General features: G+C 39.4%; 1 protein-coding gene across 1 annotated transcript; it reads right to left on the bottom strand.

Moving 5' to 3' along the window:
• Positions 1-4,368: 4,368 nt before the first annotated feature.
• Positions 4,369-15,761, bottom strand: cbx6a (chromobox homolog 6a). Its single transcript, XM_087809781.1, has 5 exons — positions 15,580-15,761; positions 12,983-13,026; positions 12,846-12,911; positions 12,517-12,577; positions 4,369-9,140 (listed from the first exon to the last, which is right to left on the bottom strand). The coding sequence occupies exons 1-5, from the start codon at positions 15,646-15,648 to the stop codon at positions 8,220-8,222; spliced, it is 1,161 nt and encodes a 386-aa protein (XP_087665907.1). The 5' UTR covers positions 15,649-15,761; the 3' UTR covers positions 4,369-8,219.
• Between the last annotated feature and the right edge of the window lie 351 nt (positions 15,762-16,112).

Raw genomic sequence — 16,112 nt, 5'->3', positions numbered from 1 at the left:
CACACAAAAGACAAATACACACTAACACAGAAGAAAAACCCATGGACACACTAAAGCACACAAAAGAGAAATACACACTCAAACAAAAAGACAAGTGATTAAACATAACAAACAAAACACACCATAAACACTTAAATAGAGGGAACTCAAAAAGACACACAACATCGTAATACACACTAAAACAGGGGGAACACAGCACACACACACACACACACTAAAGCACACAACACAGAACAAGAACCAAGTCAGAAGAAACTCAAGGGAACACACTAAATAACACGACACAGAAATACACACTAACACAGAAGGAAAACCCATGGACACAAAAAAAAGCACATAAAAGAGAAATACACACTTAAACATTAGGAACACTATTGAACAAAATAAACCACACAAAGATAAATAAACACTAAAACACAAGGCACACTGTTCAACACACTAAAGCACACAGAAGTCTGGACTATTGTAACAGCTTGTTTTCATGTCTAAACAAGAAGGATCTGTCTCGTCTGCAGTTGATACAAAACTCTGCAGCAAGAATTCTGAGCCGCTCTAGTAGAAGAACTCACATTTCTCCGGTCCTTAAAACTCTTCACTGGCTTCCAGTTTCTTTCAGGATCAACTTTAAAATTCTGGTTCTTACTTTCAGAGCTATTCATGGTCAGACCTTCCATCAGTAGATTCTGATCCAGCCTTACACCCCAGCTCGGGCTCTGAGGTCTGTGGATCAGAATCTACTGATGGTTCCTGAACACGCTTCAGGACCAGAGGAGAGAAATCTTTTCAGGCTGTTGCTCCTAAGCTTTGGAACCATCTCTGTGTTTGATGATCTACTGACTCCTTCAAGAAACATCTGTGTTTGATGATCTACTGACTCCTTCAAGAAACATCTGTGTTTGATGATCTACTGACTCCTTCAAGAAACATCTGTGTTTGATGATCTACTGACTCCTTCAAGAAACATCTGTGTTTGATGATCTACTGACTCCTTCAAGAAACATCTGTGTTTGATGATCTACTGACTCCTTCAAGAAACATCTGTGTTTGATGATCTACTGACTCCTTCAAGAAACATCTGTGTTTGATGATCTACTGACTCCTTCAAGAAACATCTGTGTTTGATGATCTACTGACTCCTTCAAGAAACATCTGTGTTTGATGATCTACTGACTCCTTCAAGAAACATCTGTGTTTGATGATCTACTGACTCCTTCTAGAAACATCTCTGTGTTTGATGATCTACTGACTCCTTCAAGAAACATCTGTGTTTGATGATCTACTGACTCCTTCAAGAAACATCTGTGTTTGATGATCTACTGACTCCTTCAAGAAACATCTGTGTTTGATGATCTACTGACTCCTTCAAGAAACATCTTAAGACGTTTCTATTTGTTCAGGCTTTTCCTTCATTTTCTAGTATATATATAAGTATGTACTTTTTTGAGTATTGTTTTGATTGTCTAAGCGCTTTGTGACCCTGGTCTGGAAAAGCCCTATATAAATAAATAAATATTACTTACTTACAATAAAACAGAAGGAACACTAGTGGAAACACTAAAGCACACAAAATAGAAATACACACTAAAATAAAAGGATCCCTAATGAACACACTAAAGCATACAAAACAAAAATAGAACGAACAATAACGGACACAGAGTTAACCCTCGTGTTATCTCAGGGTCAAGGTGAACCAAAGGCCCGAAAACAAATGTGTTTGTGGTATCCCTTGTGTTATCTCAGGGTCAAGGTGAACCAAAGGCCAGAAAACAAATGTGTTTGTGGTATCCCTTGTGTTATCTCAGGGTCAAGGTGACCCGAAGGCCTGAAAGCAAATGTGTTCGTGGAATCCCTTGTGTTATCTCAGGGTCAAGGTGACCCGAAGGCCCGAAAACAAATGTGTTCGTGGTATCCCTTGTGTTATCTCAGGGTCAAGGTGACCCGAAGGCCCGACAACAAATGTGTTCGTGGTATTACTATGCAGTGGTGGAGGTTGTTGACTTTGACCAAGAAGGGATACCACACACACATTTGTTCCAGGCCTTCGCGTCACCTTGACCCTGAGATAACACAAGGGTTAAACAAGTAATAATTTAGATAAAATGAACCAAATATAAAAAGTTAGTTTTCAGAAAGATGTCTTCATAAGTCGACGTCTGATCCAGAATCATGAAGGACTCGGTTTATCTACATGGAGAGCGTCAGATGAATCAGGAACATCCATGAAAGATTCAGGAGCCCACAGAGACCCAGACTGGGAACGAATCCGTCTCAAGACTCTCTGGCTCTGGTTCAGAGACGCGTGTTCGTCCCTCAGACTGACTCACTTCCTACAGGTGAGTGTCGGCGCCACGAGTCCAGTCACAGTAAACAAACCAGTTCAGCCCAGATTGTGGATTATAATCCGCACAGATGCCGTCACCCACTTGAAGCCGGTTATTCCGACTCCATCTGGCCACGGGGCTTACTGGTGTCCTGCCAGCCAGGATCCTGGGATGATGGCGCTGATGGAGAGCTTCACACACAAGGAGAACACACACACATACACACACTTACCCCCCCCCCTCCCAGATTAACACACATAATACACACGTGTTTATTAAATTTACTGAATATAATTAAACACAAGAATAAATCAACATTTAAACCTCAAAAATATGCATTTATGCGCACACTATCAAACACCAAAACACAAACTATACTTTAAACATACACATGCTACTCGACAAAAACGACACATGGAAAAGCCAAGCACACACACCAAATAGGAAACACTAAAACTATAGTAACACACACACGCAACAAATTATTTACCACACAAATTCGCACCATTAAACAAAAGAACACACACTTTTGTCTTTAACACTCACACAAATAATAACACATACTAATGAAAAAAGACACACATAAGCAAATTAAGGCACACAAAATTTTAAACAAACAACATATACACAAAAAATGAAATCACCCGACACAATAACACACACATACAAAGATGCAAATTAAGACCTGTAGCTGCTGCTGTCTCACAACCTACATCGTTACATGGGTAACAAATTAAAAACACAAATACACATTTACATACAAAAACACACAAAACCACTTGGAAACAAACAACAAAAGAAAAAAAACACACAACACATTGTCAAACAAGCACACAAGGTGACCTACAAAGAGACACACTAAAGCACACATAAGGGAAATATGTACTAAAATAGAAGGAACACTTGTGGTCACACTAAATCACACACAAGAGAAATACACATTAAAACAGATGGAACAATAATGAACACACTAAATCACACAAAAGAGAAATACACATTAAAACAGATGGAACACTATTAAACACACTAAAGCAAACAAAAGGGAAACAGACACTAAAACAGAAGGAGTACTCATGAACACACTAAAGCTCACAGAAGAGAAATACACACTAAAACAGATGGAACACTAGTGGAAACACCAAAGCACACAAAAGAGAAATACACACTAAAATAAAAGGATCCCTAATGAACACACTAAAGCATACAAAACAAAAATAGAACGAACAATAACGGACACACTAATGCACAAAAAACAGAAATACACACTAAAACAGATGGAACACTAATGTTAAAACTAAAGCACACAAAACAGAAATACACAAAAATAGAAGAAACACCCATAAACACACTAAAGCACACAAAAAGAGAAGGAACAACAAAGGAAAAAACAACACAATGTCAAACAAGCACACAAGGTGACCTACAAAGAGACAAACTAAAGCACACAGAAGAGAAATACGTACTAAAATAGAAGGAACACTCGTGGTCACACTAAATCACACAAAAGAGAAATACACACACAAACAGATGGATCACTAATGTTAAAACTAAAGCACACAAAACAGAAATACACAAAAATAGAAGAAACACCCATGAACACACAAACAAAAAGAGAAGGAACAACAAATGAAAAAAAAAACACAATGTCAAACAAGCACACAGGGTGAGCCACAAAGACACAAACATCACCAGACACTATAAGAGTCACGTGTAGAGACCGAGTCACACCAAACAAAACATGAAAATGCGGAAGCTTCCTTCACTCTGGTAAACACACAAACACACGCTGCCGCAGAGGATCTACAGCGCACCCCAGCGGACGTTCGTGTAACAGCAGCTGCGTGAATAATGAAACGGCTCGAACATTCTGGAGCAGAAATCTTTAAACCGCTGGAGAAAAATGCTCGTAATGAGAAGTTATAAATTGATTAATGGATTTCATATGTTCTAGAGAATAATAACTAATAATAAATCCTGCTTCTGATTGAATAAAACATTCAAGACTATCCTGCTGACAGATGGAATAAAGAGACGAGTGATGCACGTGTTGCTCATTTACTGGAAGAGCTTTTAATGAAACATGAACATGTATGTTCTATATACACAACATAATAGCAACACATGCTTCCGATGGTTCCACACAACACATGGGTATATTCCTGGTTACAGCTGCGACACAATGTGACAGTTATGGTCTGTGCTGGAGTCAAAACCTCATCACAATATTCTGCATAACAGTAGAAAGAAAAAAACAAAACATCACTTTTATCAATTATGAGACTCAAATTGCATATAAAAACTTTTGTCCAAGAGGAAAAGAAGCCGCCATGTTGTTGTTGAGAGTCGGTTATGTTAACTTCATCGTAGAAACATTTCACTCATGACAAGACGACAAGAAGCATGTCATAGAAAGATGTGTTGACGTGGAAGCATGTCCTACAGCAGAGGTTCTCAACTGGTGTTTTCTTAACAGACATAATGTAACATTGTCATCTTGACCTTGACATGATGGACTTTATTAAGAAAACACTGAAAATGAGGAAGAAAAAAAAAAATAGCAAAACATTTCAGTTGATCAGTGTTTGATTATAGTTGAAAATTGTTGGATTTCATCCAAATAATGGGTGATTGAAGTTGAATATTGATTGATTATCGTTCAAAAATAAATTGATTAGTTCAAAATTGTGTGATTTAAGTGGAATATTGCTGGATTTCTGTTGAATATTTTTCTACTTCAGTTTAAAAATGTTTGATTTAATTTTGAAAATCTGTGATTCTTTCGAAAAAATATATTTTTGATTATAGTTGGAAATTGTTTAATTAAAGTTGAATATTGATTATAGTTTGAAGATTGTTTGACTGCAGTTAAAAATAATTGAAAATTATTGCGATTCAAGTCGACTATTGCTTGATTTCCATCGAATATTTTTCTATTTCAGTTGAAAATTGTTTGATTTAATTCCAATTACATGCGACTCAAGTCGAATATTGATCGATTACTGTTGAAAATGTTGGATCGTCATCAAAAATTCCACTTAAAAAGTGTAGATGTTGTATACGACATACAAATGATTAAACCAATGGGACAAATGAGAACAGAATAAATGATGGTAATTTTGTCCGTAAATTGTTAACACGACTCTGCTGAGGGACACGGTTTTTAAAAGCTTAACCAAAAAAACGAGTTAGTTTTTCATAAACGCACAGGCATAGGCTCACCAGACCAGTTGAGAACCACTGTCCTACAAAAACAGGTCGTCTTGATAGCAAACTGTAATTAAAAAAAGAACTTAATCGCAGCATTTTAAAAGTCAGTAGCAGCGATTTGTTCATAAAATAACTTCAATCGCCTGTTAGCCGCCATGACCCGCGGAGGATGGATGGATGGATGGATGGACGGACGGATAGTGATGATCATCTGCTTTAACGACGCAGCAAAGTTAAAGTTGGGCATCGTAAAAAAAACAACTAAAAAAAACGCTAAAGGCAACAAAGTGAAGGACACAAAATGGCGTAAAGGGCTGAAATTTTCCAGATAAAAGCAGAAAGTATTAAATCTATCCAGGCTTATCTTATTCATTGCTCTTCCAAGCACTTGGACAGGGCATACCTCTGCCAAGGAGCTCACATCACATGAACTGATATTAACATGAGTCAGTATTAGAAACTAGTAAAACGATTAAACCTTCCTGAATCCAAGTCTGTCTGGTCTACTCTTAGGGACCGTGACCTCCTTGGCAGGGGTAAGAAAACAGAAAAAAGAAGCAGCAACTTGAAAGCATCGGCTGAGAGAAGGCACGTTGTATCGCGAGGCAACTCTCTGAATGTTTGTTTTTGCTGAGAAGAACGTGTTTTTGTACCATCGTCACAACGTCAGAAATCATGTCAGACAAGAACAAAACGCGAGGTAGACGTCCGACAGAAACCGATAGTAATTTGGTTGACATCGAAATCAAACAGAATTGATCATTTCATCAACCATAGATCAAGATATGGAAGTGCCAAAAATGGGTAATAAAATAAAAATTTAAAAAAAGGAGCGACATAAACAGGAGAAAAAGTAAAAGAGATACGTTTAATTGGATATAAATACACTTGTTTAAATGGCTATTGGGAAATAAATATACACGGAAAAAAAATGAGAAAGTTCGTCCACAAGTTATTTTTGGATTTCCAAAAAAAAGTGTTGGACCACCTCGCCATCTACGCCCCGCCCCGCCACAAGACAGTTTCTTTACAACTCCGGTTGCATTTCCTACTTTTTGTGTAAAAAAAACAACCAATGAGAACATTCTGAAAATACTTAAGGTACAGTTAATGCATTCCTTAAAGTTTGTGTCCGTCTGAATGCATTTCCACATTCACCATATATTTATACCCAATAAAAACAAAATATATTTTACTTTTTTTATTCTGTCTAGCATCACATTTTTAATTTCCCAATTAAGGAACTCCTGGCGTTTAATCGAGTCAATGGAGGAGCGACGACACAAACAATTAGATACTAATCATTGTCATTTAAAACGAGTTTTGATTTATAAAAAATATTATTTTTTTAGGTTATACTGGATTATGACAATGAACACCATATTTCTGATCAATAATCATTAGGTTATCTCTATCATAAATTCTGTGATAGTAATAGTTGTGGCTCCTTCCACGAATAGATCTTCCAATAAGATGACTTTGTAAACTGTAGTGATTGTCTGATGAAGCTTCGTGAAGCAGTGTCTTTATTTTCCACTAGATGGCGGTAGTTGCAGTATTTTCCTACCTTTGAACAACTTTTCTAATGAAACATCATTTTTAAACTGACGGCGCCACCTACTGACCTCTGAACAACATGACACCGTTTCATGAAGCTTCATCAGACCAACGCTAGTAAAACGGCTTATGGTGATTCCGGACCCCTGGGGTGGGGGGGGGGGGGGGGTGTCAATGCATGAGACCAAGACCACCAGATGAACATGAATACTTCAAATTCCAAAACCCACCACGAGGAATAGCTGCCATTTGAAGCACTGCTCCAGATCGAGCGCCAAAAGAAAAAAAAGAAAAAGTTCTGGCTTCTGGAGATAAAAAAAAGCTTCAATGTAGACGTGGCAATAGATTCATGGACCAGTTCTCATGAACCCCTTGATGTCAAACCAAAATGTTGCTGTCAAACAAAACCATCAGCCATCAAACAAGAATCCAGCGAACAATGGCTTCCGAGCATCTCTCTTTTTGAATCCATCAACAGTTGCCGTTGAGCTAAATAGCTGCCAGTTTAGAGTCGTAGAGGACGTGAAGGCAAAAAACAATATTTCATATTTTCGAAGAAAACTGGGCGCATTTCAGGAGAAATATATTCATAAACGTTACGGATATTAAGCTTGAACGAGGGAAATGATCGAGCTCATGAATACTAGGGTCTTTCTACAGAACCGGTTTGCACGACTAAATTAATATCACATTAGTTTAATCCTAATTACCGTTTGCGTGGAGTGACCCAGTATCGACACTCAATAGGTGCTAAAGTGCGATTCATGTCGAGTTAAAGGTTAAAAAAAGTTGTTTTTTGCGAATAGAATCGGATCCAAATCGGGTGGATTGAGGCGACCCTGGGTTTTAAACGGACCAGGGTTCCTTCCGAGAGAAAAAAAAAGCGGAATAATTACATTTCAATAGTTCCTAACTTGCACTTTATCGTCATATCTTCTGTTATCTAATCAGTAAACATCAAAAATTCTAAGCCAAAAAATAAATAAAGAGCCAATTTTAAACACCTAAAAAAATATAGCTTCTTCAACTATTAAATGGCAACATCACAGGTTACATTTGGCTAAATGGAGCTTCAGGAAGGGCTGCAGTGGCATCTTCTCCCCTTCATCACGACGACGACCTGGGGACACGCGTCTAGGACTTGGGGGGGTCGGGGCCAGCGGCGCCCGGGTTGTCGGGGTTGGCGGTGGACGTGGCCGGGAACTCTTTGATGGTGACGGTGACCAGGTTGGTGGTGACGTCGGTCACCACCACGTCCTTGCAACTCGACCTCATCTCGGGACGCCAGCCCGGCTCGCCCTCGGCGGGCGCCCGTGGAGGATCGCAAGGTGCGGCCGGAGGACCGCGTGCCGCCTTCGCAGACGGCTTGGCGGCCCCGTCGGCGGATAGCAAGGCTTCCGTGGTGGGCTGCTTCTGTTCCGCTGTGGACGACGGGGGGGCGGCGGCGGCGGCGTTCCTCGGGCCGGAGTACGGCAGAGGTTGAAAAGGCAGAGGTCCGACGCATTGCAGCCCAAATGGCTTCCCGTACATCGGCAGTCCGGCCTGGAAAGGTCTATAGGGAATCTCACCCTTCTTTCCGATGATCCGATTGCGAGACGGGATGTTCTGTCGTCCTCCAGAAGCGCTTCGACCCGCGGAAGATCCGCCGCGACCCGGCTTGTCGATGACCTTCAAGTTGAGGATTATCCGACCTCTCTTGGCCTCGCGAGGTTTGACCCGGCGGTTGAGAATGCGGACGGTCTCGGAAAAGGGGGAGACCCGCGGGCGGAAAGGAAACCCGCCGGGGAAGCCGGACCCGGACGGATCCGGCCGGGACAGCGGCCGTCGGGACATCCGGTGGCATCTGTGGATGTCCTTCTTCAGCTTGTGAGTGGCGGCGAGGGAGTTGAGCTTCGGCGAAGGAGCGGCGGCGGACGACGACGACGGCGTCGGGTTGGAGGAGGAGGCGGAGGAGGAGGAGGAGGAGGAAGGAGCGGATCTGTTGGCCGTGGACGACGAGGAGGAGCGAGACGAAGGCTGGCGCGACGAGGACGCTCGGCTGCTGGTCTCCGAGGTCTGGAAATAATTGGGAATGGATATTTTTGAATGACAATTCGGGTTTTTTTTTTAAAAATGGTTTGGTGGACGTCCCAACGGACCCCAAGACCATCGCAAGTCAATAACAAATTAAAGAAAAACATTGAATAGAAACTAGATAAAACAAATGTTAAAAGCTTTATTTGACTTTAATGGTCTTTGATGATTGTATACAAGATCGTGGAGATTTCTACCTTGAACAATACATGGGTCAAAGTCCGTCTCCTGCATTCTTTCTCACTTTTCAATTTCAGAGGCGTTTTAGTTTCTTTTAGTTCACACCGAAAATAAATCTCACGGACTGCTTAATTCCACCTTCGTAACATTTAAAAATCAGGCACTTCCTTCCTTTAGATGCTGCTGAGAAGCTCATCCATGCTTTTGTTACCTCCAGGCTGGAATATTGGAACTCTCTTCTGTCAGGATTTTTCCATAAAGTCTCTCAGAACTCTTCAGCTCATTCAGAACTCTGCAGCTCGTGTCCTGACTAAGACTAAGAGGTGCGAACACACCTGTGCTGTCTTCCCTACATTGGCGTTCTGTAAATTTGGAATACAATTTAAAATCCTTCTCCTAACCTATAAAGCCTTACATGGTCTAGCACCAACATACATTAAAGATTTCATCCAAACTTACCAACCCTCTAGGACCTTACGATCCTTAAACTCTGATCTATTAGTTATACCACAAATCTCTAAATGTAGATTTGGAGCCAGGGCCTTCAGTTTTCAAGCCCCTCTGCTGTGGAACCAACTACCGGCTTCAGTCTGGAGGGCAGACACCCTGTCTATGTTTAAAAACAATCTTCAAACCTTACTTTTCGATAAAGCCTATAACTAACTTAACTGTTTATGTTAGCTGCTATAACCAACTAAGCGGTTTATCTTTAGCTGCTATAGGCTGAGAATGCTGGAGGAGTTTTAGACACCGAGCTCTGTATATCCTTCTTTTCTGCATTACATTCATCACCTGTGCAGTTTAAACGCCTTTTTATTTCTCTGCCGGAGCCCCAGGACTCCACCTCCAGAGCTGCTGCTGATCCAGGATCTTCACCACGTCATCAGATCCCGAGTTCTCTCCAGCACCCCCATGGACCCTCCTACACTCTCCTCTTTTTTTTCCTCACTATATCCTCCCTCACTCCACTCCTTTTACATCCGTCTACCCCCCCATCCTTCCTCCCAGCCGGTCAAAGCGGGAGGCCGTCAACAATGAGTCTGGTTCCGCTCGAGTGACAAGGAATTGTCATTTTTACAAGATTATTTTTTAAAATCTTATTCTGATGTGCATAATGAAATAATTGGATATTAGAGACATTGTTTTGAGGAATAACTAAACGTTATTGAACCCTGAAGGACCATAGGAGAGAAATCCTTACAGACTGTTGCTCCTAAGCTTTGGAACCATCTCTGTGTTTGATGATCTACTGACTCCTTCTAGAAACATCTGTGTTTGATGATCTACTGACTCCTTCAAGAAACATCTGTGTTTGATGATCTACTGACTCCTTCAAGAAACATCTGTGTTTGATGATCTAATGACTCCTTCAAGAAACATCTGTGTTTGATGATCTACTGACTCCTTCAAGAAACATCTGTGTTTGATGATCTACTGACTCCTTCAAGAAACATCTGTGTTTGATGATCTACTGACTCCTTCAAGAAACATCTGTGTTTGATGATCTACTGACTCCTTCAAGAAACATCTGTGTTTGATGATCTAATGACTCCTTCAAGAAACATCTGTGTTTGATGATCTACTGACTCCTTCAAGAAACATCTGTGTTTGATGATCTACTGACTCCTTCAAGAAACATCTGTGTTTGATGATCTACTGACTCCTTCAAGAAACATCTGTGTTTGATGATCTACTGACTCCTTCAAGAAACATCTGTGTTTGATGATCTACTGACTCCTTCAAGAAACATCTGTGTTTGATGATCTACTGACTCCTTCAAGAAACATCTGTGTTTGATGATCTACTGACTCCTTCAAGAAACATCTGTGTTTGATGATCTAATGACTCCTTCAAGAAACATCTGTGTTTGATGATCTACTGACTCCTTCAAGAAACATCTGTGTTTGATGATCTACTGACTCCTTCAAGAAACATCTGTGTTTGATGATCTACTGACTCCTTCAAGAAACATCTGTGTTTGATGATCTAATGACTCCTTCAAGAAACATCTGTGTTTGATGATCTACTGACTCCTTCAAGAAACATCTGTGTTTGATGATCTACTGACTCCTTCAAGAAACATCTGTGTTTGATGATCTACTGACTCCTTCAAGAAACATCTGTGTTTGATGATCTAATGACTCCTTCAAGAAACATCTGTGTTTGATGATCTACTGACTCCTTCAAGAAACATCTGTGTTTGATGATCTACTGACTCCTTCAAGAAACATCTGTGTTTGATGATCTACTGACTCCTTCAAGAAACATCTGTGTTTGATGATCTACTGACTCCTTCAAGAAACATCTGTGTTTGATGATCTACTGACTCCTTCAAGAAACATCTGTGTTTGATGATCTACTGACTCCTTCAAGAAACATCTGTGTTTGATGATCTATTGACTCCTTCAAGAAACATCTGTGTTTGATGATCTACTGACTCCTTCAAGAAACATCTTAAGACATTTTTATTTGTGCTTTTTCTTAACTTCCTGGGACTCCTGAGTTTGTCTTAAGTTTCTTGCCCTTTTAGAGTTTTTACATTTGTATTTTTTTTTGTTTAAATGTGAAATGCTTTTAATTGTTCAAGTGTTTTGTGACCCTGATCTTACAAATAACTTTACTTACTTGGAAGAATGGCCGGCGTTTCAACCTGAATTAATCCATATATAAAGCGCTAGGGATAATTATGCGCATTAATTTAGAAAATTATCAACAGTCAATAATTTTGAGTAATTATGCTGGTTTTGGGTGTTGAAAGACTAAGTTAAGGTGCGATAATAAGCAGTGTTTGTGGTCCACAACAATTGAATATTGTGTTGACAGCAACTGAATAGAAAATTCTGTTAACATTCTTACTTTCAAGGACATTTACAAATACTCCTGTTCTTTGAAACATTCTTCATTAAAAATAAAGCGAAAAACTTTCAGTTTTATGATCCTTTCACGATGGTGTCCCGTGCAAGAACCCACCACAACTCAAAGCACAAGGTTAGGCTGGTTTGACCTTTTCCGCTCTATAGCAGAAACCACAGAAAAAAGGGGCTTCACTTGTGCGAATGAACAGGAAAAGATTCTACAGTGTTTTTCTTGTTTCTTCGTCGCGCTTTGTTAAAAATGTATTTGGACCATGGACCGTATGGAATTGATTTTCTTGTCTTGAGTACAAAAAATACTTTACCTTCAAGCTTTTAGGTTTCGGTCCTCGCTTCTTTGGCCCGTGCAGTTCTCGTTCTCGCTCTCTAAAAATAGAGCAAACATCCTTCAGACTGACAATAAGCTTCTAAGAGGCCATTTTGGAAATCAGGGCAAACACATGAAAGTTTTTTGTTTTTTTTTAATGTCGACACAGTTTTACTTGTTTTAAGAGATATTTTTAATGTAAATTTTAACCTCATTAATATGCTGAACAAATATACATATTTCTACATTTTTCAGCATTTATTTCCTCATACATTTCATGAAGCACGAAGCCATAGACGATGTTTCACTTCCATATCGTTCACTCACTTCTGTTCAAAGCCGAGGATCAACCGGTCGTCCAGAATATTCTCCTCCGGCTCCCAAGTGCTGTGCCTGGAGAACGTTTTAACATTGTTATAAGAATTGAGTTACAATCGAGAGGATTAAATGTGAGCAACACTTACTTCATGGCCCATCCTTTCCATTTCACCAGATATTCAAGTCTTCCCTGCAGCATTAGAAAATTTAAAAACATTTATTAGCAATACTGCATTCACGGATCCATCATAGTCCGTCTATCCATCTCTGTTAAAGACCGCAGTAAGCAATGCTTGACTCTGGTATTGATATAATTCAAAAACATAAAACTCATCACTGCATATGTCCAATATTTGTAACCTAAGCCATAGTCGTTACAATGTATTCAGACATCAGTAAAAGGTAGGGGTTTGTTTGAAGAATCTGGCAATACGATACATGTAATACTGTAGTAACAAGGATAAATTTGTAGTATTGTCGAGTACTTGACTCTGGTGTTGTGATACTGTAGTAACAAAGATATAGTTGTAGTATTGTCAAGTACTTGACTCTGGTGTAGTGATAGTGTAGTAACAATGATATAGTTGTAGTATTGTCAAGTACTTGACTCTGGTGTTGTGATAGTGTAGTAACAAGTATATATGTGTAGTATTGTCGAGTACTTAACTCTGGTGTTGTGATAGTGTAGTAACAAGTATATATGTGTAGTATTGTCGAGTACTTGACTCCGGTGTTGTGATAGTGTAGTAATAAGTATATATGTGTAGTATTGTCGAGTACTTGAGTCCGGTGTTGTGATAGTGTAGTTACAAGTATATATGTGTAGTATTGTCGAGTACTTGACTCCGGTGTTGTGATAGTGTAGTTACAAGTATATATTTGTAGTATTGTCGAGTACTTGACTCTAGCGTTGTGATAGTGTAGTAACAAGTATATATTTGTAGCATTGTCACGTACTTGACTCTGGTGCTGTGATAGTGTAGTAACAAGTATATATGTGTAGTATTGTCGAGTACTTGACTCCGGTGTTGTGATAGTGTAGTTACAAGTATATATTTGTAGTATTGTCGAGTACTTGACTCTAGTGTTGTGATAGTGTAGTTACAAGTATATATTTGTAGTATTGTCGAGTACTTGACTCTAGTGTTGTGATAGTGTAGTAACAAGTATATATTTGTAGTACTGTCGCATACTTGACTCTGGTGCTGTGATACAAAATACATGTTGCCATATAGCCGAAGTTTATTTGCCACATTTAAACAAAACAAACGCCATGAATATGTTGCATGTTAACTGTAAATTAAAATTAAATAAATGAACTTTATTGACTTTAAACCTTTTGGAAGAAAAAAATGTATGTATCGCCGAATCAAATCTATTAAAAAAAACTTGCTATTCCCAAGAGAGATGAACTATTGTTAAACTTAAAATAACATTTCCTCGCATATATACTGTACCCTTCACTTCAGCTGTTATATTAACACTTATATATGTACAAGTATAGAAAATATTACTCGTCAACATCTGGCGCTCATTTCAAAGTGTGGTTCTGTTTAACAAACATGTGGCAGGACGAGGAGTCTGGAGGATATAGATATATTTTAAAAGTTAAATGTTTATTTTTCACATTCTGTGGCTACACCTGACTAAGTTATCCGTGGCTTCGTATTGCGTTAGAAACTTTTGTGTCAACTGTGGACGAGCTTTAGCAACACAAGGGATACCACAATCCCATTAGTTATCGGGCCTTCGGGTCACCTTGACCCCTTGATAACACGAGGGTTAAAAGCTACCGTATCCTCTCGTCCCCAGTCATTGCTAAGATCTCACAGGATTTCCTTATTGATGGAGTCTACTGACTGACTCAAGAAACATCTTAAGACTTTCTTATTCGTGCAGGCTTTTCCCTTAGACACCTGTGTTTTTCTCAGTGTTATCTTGATCTTTTTAATATACATTTTGAGTGTTTTTTTTATGTATTGTTTAAGCGCTTTGTGACCCTGGTCTAGAAAAGCACTATATAAATATACATTTATGGAGCTTTAGTTTATTTTCCACACTTAAACAATGTAAATTAAAATAAAATAAATTAACTTTATTGACTTTAAACCTTGTGGAAGAAAATGTATGTATATCGCCGAATAAAACCTATTTAAAAAAAATAAAAAACTTGGAATGTTATTCCCCAAGAGAGATGAACTATTGTTAAACTTAAAATAACATTTCCTCGCATATATACCCTTCACTTTATCAACACTTTATTATATGACATTATTATTATATTAAAATATTACTCGTCAACATCTGGCGCTCATTTCAAAGTATGGTTCTGTTTAACAAACATGTGGCAGGACGAGGAGTCTGGAGGATATAGATATACATTTAAAAGTTACATTTAAAGTTAAATAGTTACGTTTATTTTTTCACATTCTGCTGCTAGTTATCCGTGGCTTCGTATTGCATTGGAAACTTTTGCGTCAACTGTGGACGAGCTTTAGCAACATTAGCTTAAGAGAGAGGAAAAAATCCTCCATTTTTTTTTTGTTTTTTTCGACTTGCTGGCCTTGTTGTTGTGCAGGAGCCCCTTCTTTGTGAGGCTGTTTTTACCGCTTGATATACGAGCCTCCGTGAGGGAGTTAGCTCCTCGCTAGCTCCGGGGCCTCCCCCCTGTTTTTTCCCCCGCTACGAAGCTACTGAACCGCGGCCAACATGTGTCAAGAAAACACGCCTCCCCGGGGCTCACCTTGCGGACGCGGCGCTTCAGGATGGCTTCCGCGGCGAACACGCGATCCCCCACCGCCGAGAGCTCCATCTCTGACCGCCGGTGCGATGGCGAACGAACTCGGTTCTTTTCTTTTTTTTTTATCCGCCTTCACTGCGCACACGCACGGAGCCACGGACACGACGACAGCGGCCAGAGCGCGGCTTTTTGCTAAGTGTCACGTGGTCGAGGTCGGCCCACGTGGTCGCCGTGGCAACGGCAACGACACTATTTGCCTACGTCATCGTCGGCGCTACTACTTGAATGCAAAAAAATATATTTATTTATTATTTATTTACAGCAGTTTTTTATGTAATTCGAACCTTAATTCCATTAGAATAATTATAATAATAATAAAATAATTGTAAAAAAAAACGTCACACTTTAAGAGGGTCCAGCACCAAGTTCAAAAGGATGTGGGGACCTTTTCTGGGACAATGCACTTGACTGTCACCTCATGAACATCTTTCCTTTTATTTCTTGTTTATTTTTAAATGCTTGTTTAGATTGACAAT

The sequence above is a fragment of the Callionymus lyra genome, chromosome 1 (assembly GCF_982586985.1).
Source record: "Callionymus lyra chromosome 1, fCalLyr1.hap1.1, whole genome shotgun sequence".
Classification (NCBI taxonomy): Eukaryota; Metazoa; Chordata; class Actinopteri; order Syngnathiformes; family Callionymidae; genus Callionymus; species Callionymus lyra.
The sequence above is the reverse complement of the archived record's forward strand: the minus strand, read 5'-3'. Positions and strand labels throughout refer to the sequence as shown.

Coding starts and splice junctions, on each gene's coding strand:
- cbx6a (XM_087809781.1), bottom strand. CDS start 15,648: ATGGAGCTCTCGGCGGTGGGGGATCGCGTGTTCGCCGCGGAAGCCATC. Junction 13,027..15,579: donor TGAAGCGCCGCGTCCGCAAG/GTGAGCCCCGGG, acceptor CTAATGCTGCAG/GGAAGACTTGAATATCTGGT. Junction 9,141..12,516: donor CGAAACCTAAAAGCTTGAAG/GTAAAGTATTTT, acceptor AATTATTTCCAG/ACCTCGGAGACCAGCAGCCG.